Here is a 6843-nt window from a genome sequence, read left to right on the forward strand (position 1 = left end):
GGTACAGAGCAATTGCGTATTAGAGGTCTACTCTGAGTCATTCGGAGAATTTTTAGAAACTGCTGTAGTTTGATTTTCTTGTGGGTAAGCACACAGTAAGCCCATTGATTTGGTCGTTGTAGTCAAAGGTTTGTGGTTTACTTAATAATTGAAAGCAGCAACAGATCATCAATCACTAACCAATCCACTGTAAGAAGGTCGTATGCATTTATCATTTAATTTGACTGTTGATTTCCATGAGCTGACATCCTAACCTTCAGAAGTTAATATTAAAAACATGTTTAGTTGAAACACTCAGTGATGCAGTGGGTAAAGTGGCAGGCCTGAAGTCAGGAAGACCTGGGCTCGAATCTGGCTTTAGACACTTAACTAGCTGTGTGACCCTGGGCAAGTCACTTAACCCTGCTTGCCTTAGTTTCCTCATCTGTAAATGAGCTGGGGAAGGAAATGGCAAACCACTCCAATATCTCTGCCAAGAAAACTCTAAATGGGGTCACAAAGAGTCGGACATGACTGACATGACTGAACAACAACAAAGCAAAAACGCTACAAAATACTACCTTTCTCCTTAAAAACATAATCTTACCATGAATTCTGTTTATGTATGTATAGTGGTCATTTGAGGATCTTGTCACAAGTTAAGTTCTAGTCAAATCACTGAGACCAAGAGCAATAGTTTTGTTTCATGTAACAAACTAAAAAGGAAACATCCCCACTGAATGGGGTATATTATAACAAACTGAATTCAGACATTCGGAGGTCCTTAGATACTTTTGTGTCGGGCAGGTGCTGTGAAATGTTTCTGGGATAACATGAACAAGAACCACACAGGTTGAGAAAGCTTGTTGGGGCAAAATTAACCATATTCATCAAGTCACAGATCCACAGTATATCATGTGTGACTTGTACTGGTACAGAATGGTATGATACGAGGGTAAAGGGTTGTCTTCTAGCTATACAAGCTCTCTGGGAAGTTATTAATTAGTTGGAAAAACTTTGACAGTTTGGTTTGTGATTGGTCCATGGAGTCATTCTTTTTCAAAACTATTTTTCTAAAAGAGTAAGCATATCCCAAAATATTTATAGAAGGTGTCTCTTAACTTGATTTGAATAATGTGCCTGACTTTCCTGCCTTAATTGGATATGAAAATATGCCAAGTTCACTTTTGTTCTGTAGAGGAAAAAAATTTCTAAAGGCATTATCAAGGATTTTTCATATCATTAGCATAATTCTGGCTATAGCTGGTTGAGAAAACCAGCAAAGCAGTTACACCATTTGTGTGTGTGGGCCCCCTCCTCTCAATCCTCTTTTCTCCAAGACACCAAAAAAACATGAGTATTTAGAAATGATTTCTGGATGAAATCCTTTTGGGTGTGTGAGAAACAGATGTGTTTTTGTTTGTTTAGGGTTGGGAAGATTTTGTCTTCGTTACCATTTTTTAAATAAATCTAAAAATAATAGATTTTATACCAGCATTATAAATCAACTTTTCTGTACAACATAATTTGATAGACATCTCAGGGTACTTATAACTGAGTATCAGATTTGAAGTACTTTAAAAGGTAATTTTTCTAAAATCAAGAAAAAATAATTGTACTCATGTTTTTCCAGTGCTGTGCAACTTTCTGTGCTATAACTCTCTTTAGTGACCATTTTGCTGCTGTGAGAGAGAAACCCCCAACCCAGACAACCTATGCAGAGACAACTGGCATTTTGGGTGGGCAAGCTGATTAAAGTAATCCAAAACCCCACCTCCAACAAAAACCCTGCCATCAGTGCACTGCTGTGCTCCCTCCCACTGAAAGAAGATAAAACTACAAGTGCTCATTCGGTGCCTTTCAGGGCCTTTTAAAAAACCACCAGCTGGTGCTAGTTCACGTGGGTGAGACTCGTTTCCTGTGTTCCCCAGGGCCTGGCACCAACTTGAATCGTTCATGGGGCGAATTTGATAGCAAAGTGGAAGCATCATCTCCCCAGCTGCCTTCATCACACCTTTCCAATCAGAGCCCCCCTGGGATCTACCATTCTGGTGAAATGTCACCAGAAACTATGATCAAGGGAGAGATGCCTCCTTCAGCTCAGGTAAGAGTAAAAAGATAGCCATGGTTTTTAGCACTGGGTTTCTTTTACAAGCTGAGTACAAACAGACATGTCTGCTATATAGTTTTGGTATTTATCTGACTAGCAAATTTTAAACGTATAGCATCAGATTAAACAGATTAAAACCATTACTTGGATATGTTCCTTGACTTAATTTTAAAATAATGTCTTAAATCATATTATCTTATTACACAGCTAACCTCTCTGCACTTCTCTTTTCTCCCTCTTAAATCAGGTTCTGGTAGAAAACATAGCTACAGTTCTGTATTTTAAATTGTTAACTAATTATTACACTATTATGTGATCTGAAGTTGAATTGATCCTTACTATTCGTGTAATTTTAAAATTTAATTTAAGCTGAGAAGAAAGGTTCTTTCACCAATATGAAATATCTAAGCAGTGGAGCAATTGGTGACATTTTATAATAAATGAAAATCTCATCTCTTAAAAATGAAATATGATCAGATATTTTAAGACTTTTTTTTTTACAGAGACAGGATAATGTTATGTTTCTAACAAATAAGCCATTATTTGTGATCTGCTGTACCCCGTAGAGGGGGTCACAATCTGCCAGACCGTGGTACAACACAGTTTACAAAGACAGCTTTCATTTATAAAATAAATGTTGAGCAGATACATTATGTAAGGGAATCTATGAAATATGAGTCCTTATTCGATGTATGTATCTCTTCAAGAAAAAAATCATTTTCCAAAAAAAACCTTAGTAACATAATTTTGATCTTGAAAACAACTGATAGGCACGAGTTAGACATTCTCTAAAATGCTCCTTCTCAAAACAAACCATAGCTTTGGCGGGAAATTTCTGCCTACTATTAACACTTAATGTTTGGTTCTTGTATGAGTTCATTCAAAATTAATTGTACTCTTTATTCACAGGCCACCTGTAACAGGCTTTTCACCATGTGGCAACTGGACACTGACACAGGTAAATGGGAGGTCAGGATAAAACTCATTTATTTCTACAGTTCCATTTTAATTGTGCCCTGGGAGTTTCTAACTTATGTATTTCTGGTTTTAGATCTAAGTGCATCAAGATCCGAAGATGTCTGTTTAAACAGCAAAACCCTCTATCTTGATCCTGGCTTGAATCAGAGGACACTGTGTGGCTTCTGTGGGAGGGTTCTGGCCAGTCCAGGAAAGCTAAGGGAGCACATCCAGAAACATGCCTTTTCTATGTTTCTCCCAATTGACTTGAATGATTATTCTCGACCTCTCATCACTAGTTTGGCTGATAATGCACAGCCAGGTCAGCTTGACCGTTTCCAGTGTTCCAGGTGCCCAGCCAGCTTCACCTTGAAGTCCAATATGGATAGACATGAAAAAACAATTCACTGCAACCACAAGAAGATGCAGTGCTCTTGCTGCTTAAAGTTATTTCGGGACAAGACAGACCTGAACCGACACCTTTTATCAGTGCACTCAAGAGAACGTTCTTTTATGTGTCTCTTCTGTGGCAAGGGTTTTGGTACCCAGAAAAACCTTACCACCCATGTCAAAGTATGCTACGTGGGCCCTTCCCAGGCAGTGACAGAAGAGCTTTCGGATATCATAGAACCAGATGAGGAAAGTAGTTGACTAACAAAATGATGAAAGGGGAAGTCAGAAAATAGCAAGTCTGGTGGGAGATGGACCTGAAGCTTGACTTATTTCTTTTAAATGATTAGCCTTCCATTTTGCAACCTTATATTCAGCTGAACCAGGTTTACCATTAAGGGAAGACAATCAATACTCACATGGTGGATCAGGAGCTTCTTTGGCTCCAGATGCCTGAGTTTAAATTGAATAACAATCAGCTAGGATCTTCAGCCAAGCTACTTTGTTAAGGTTGGACACGGCTAGAAGGAACTGAGAATGTGACATCAGCTGCAGTGGGTGGGGTGGAGCCCAGTCCCTTTGATCTTTGTAATTAAAGTCCCATCATATTCTGGAAAACCAGGAGAGTGGAATATAACCAAAGTGTATTGATTTTGTGAATGTATTGATACACGAGATACCCTTTGTATTTGAAGATATTATTGGCAATGATGTCTGACTGTTATGACTGAGAAGACCTATTAAGAACCAAAAGTCCTTCCTAAACTACTCATATCAGAATATTTCTAATAATGGTTTTGAATGCCCTGTGTTCTTTGGGTTCTATTTTTCGTTAGCTATGGTTCTATTAAATCATTGTCCTGTTCATTTAAAACAGAAATTGCATATCCTTAGAGACTGGAAGGAGTCCAGGGTAATGGTTTACATTTTGCTAAAAACAGCCTCCGTAGTACAGGGGAACCCTAGAAAAAACTAAGCAGGTTAAAGCCAGTATAAATTGGTGTGTGTATGTGCATTTTTCAAGGGGGTTAGGATACCATTAGACCTGGTTGTCTTTCCCTACCACTTCCAATATATACTTCTTTCTCTCTTTCCTTCAATTTCTCCTTCCTGTTCACATTATCAAACTCTCTTCCTTTCCCTTCCTCCCTCTTTCTTTTCTCACCTTGACCAGATCTATGATGATGATAACTAGCTTTAAGTTTATAAAGCACTGTACACGTTATCTTATTTAATTCTCAAAATAACCCTGTTAGGTAAGTGCTTTTATTATCCCCATTTTATAGGATGAGGAAACACAGGCTGAGAAAGGTTAAATGACTTGCCCAGGGTCACACAGTTAGTAGTGTCTATGGCAGGAATTGAACTCAAGTCTTCCTAAATCCAAGTACCAAAACTCTTACTCACTGCATCCCTGCCTGTGTAGGAAGATCTTTCTAAAACCTGACCTTGAGGCCCAGAGTTTTAATTTATGCCATGATCCCTGGGCTGTCAAATTCAGACTCTATGGAATATCTGTTTTCTGAGCTCAGGTCTTTCTTGCAACTAATGGCATAGAGAGATTGCCTGAGAGTGAGGGGGAGGGGAGGGCTTGGCTTTTTTTTTTAAAGCAGGTTCTTTTCTTTGTACTTGTTCCAATTTATTGCACTATTTGAGCAAAAATGACCATGGGGTAGTGGTCTCTTTAAATGTTGAAATGACCAGCTTGTCAGTTTTTCTGTGGTTTGAAATTTTTCATTGCTTCATATTAAATGCCTTCAGGAGTTTGAAGTCACTTATATAGAAGGGGAAGCTTTAATTTTTTCCTGTAGAGTCATTTTATACCTCTCAGATGTTACAGATTAAATTTGTTACAATCCTGTTTTACATTAATCACGTAACCCTGTTCTGAAGTATAAATTGAAGCATTTTCAGGTAGGGAAAACAAACTATACTCCAAAGAGGACAAGTGGCACTGGTCTTTCCCTGAATGAAAAGTTACATTAGAGCTTAAGACTTTTCCTATTTTTATTCACATGCAAGATTTAAAGTAGGAAGTCCAATTGTAATGAGAGTGAAGTAAAGGCATAGTAAGTAAGTCCTTAGATCAGCTCTCAAATAGCTTTTCCCTCTTCCCAATAGAGCTTTTCCTTACCATATGGGGCGATCTCCACATTCTCAGTAATAGATGTTGTATTGATTTTCTAAAATAGTTTAAAATTTTTTAAGCCAACTACATTCTAAAACATAAAAGAGTCGATTTGTGATGTTAGGAGAAAAGGCAAAGATTTAAGGCACAGATTCTGCAAAATTGATCTGTTATCCTGCCAAAACATTAGAATCACCCATCTCATAGAAATTAAAATAAGTCTCATTAGTCTTCTGTACTTCAGTTCTGCTGAATTTCTTACCCTGAGGTCTTAAAGTTTGGAGTTTAATTTCAGGAAGAATCTATTTTTCTATATGCTATGTGAGTATTTCTTGGAAAATAGGAAAGGGGCTTTTTCCCCAGTGATAGAATAAGAAGGATAATATAATTTAAGTGAACTTACTACCACAAAATTTGCTTCATCTTATGATTGTAACAATCACATTTATACAGCATTTAGAGGCAGCATGATAACAGTGGAAGGAGAGTTGGGTTTAGAATTGGAAAACCTGAGTTTAAATCCCAACTCTGCCACTTAACACCTCTCTGACCTTGGGCAAGTCACTTAATCTTTCTGGATTTCAGGTTCCTCATCTATAAAACAAGGAGGTTGGACTAGATAGCTCTAAAGTCCTTCCAATTTTACATCTATGATTTAAAGTTTACAAAGCTCTTTACTCACAGCAGCCCTGTGCTGTGGGTAGGGTCTTATGCTTTCCATTGTACAAATGAAACTCAGAAAATTGAAATAATTTGCCAACAGTCATTCAGCTACTAAGTGTCAGAACTGGAATAGTAAAGTTATTTCCTTTAAATAGTCCACTGTTTTTGTCAAACTTGAATGTAGATGCCTACTCTTCCTTGAGACTGAAGTGATGATAGTTCATATTGAGGTTTTCATGCTTAACTTTTTAAAGTCTTCTGTTCTTTTTCTGGCACAAATTCATCTAATTACAGTTGAAAAAGCTTTTATACCGGATTTTAAAACAACAGCGGCAATAATACAGCACTTTAAAAGTTTACTGTGCACTTTCTTCAGTGTCACTGAGAGCGAGGTAAAATGTAAATATTATTATCCCCATTATAGATGAGGAAATTGAGTCACAAAGAGGTTAAATAACTTGTTTAATATTTTATAGTGAGGATCAGAGGCAGCACTTAAGCTCAGATTCTCTGACTCTTAAGACATGGTCTTTCCACTTTGACATACTGTCTCTCTAATGCAGATTTTATGTTCCAGTAGAAAAAGTTCTAGACTGACTCTCCTGGGAGTTTGGAA

General features: G+C 37.5%; 1 protein-coding gene across 2 annotated transcripts in view; it reads left to right on the forward strand.

The window, feature by feature from the left end:
* Positions 1-4576, forward strand: part of ZBTB46 (zinc finger and BTB domain containing 46) — a 135130-nt gene extending 130554 nt beyond the window's left edge. For both annotated transcript variants that reach the window (XM_036751197.1, XM_036751196.1), the window contains exons 4-6: positions 1911-2083; positions 2999-3047; positions 3141-4576. In XM_036751197.1, the coding sequence (XP_036607092.1) occupies positions 1911-2083; positions 2999-3047; positions 3141-3697 (779 nt within the window). In that variant the 3' untranslated portion in view covers positions 3698-4576. The remainder of the gene's footprint in view (positions 1-1910; positions 2084-2998; positions 3048-3140) is intronic.
* The last annotated feature ends 2267 nt before the right edge of the window (positions 4577-6843 follow it).

This window comes from Trichosurus vulpecula, chromosome 3 (genome assembly GCF_011100635.1).
Source record: "Trichosurus vulpecula isolate mTriVul1 chromosome 3, mTriVul1.pri, whole genome shotgun sequence".
In the NCBI taxonomy this organism is placed as follows: Eukaryota; Metazoa; Chordata; class Mammalia; order Diprotodontia; family Phalangeridae; genus Trichosurus; species Trichosurus vulpecula.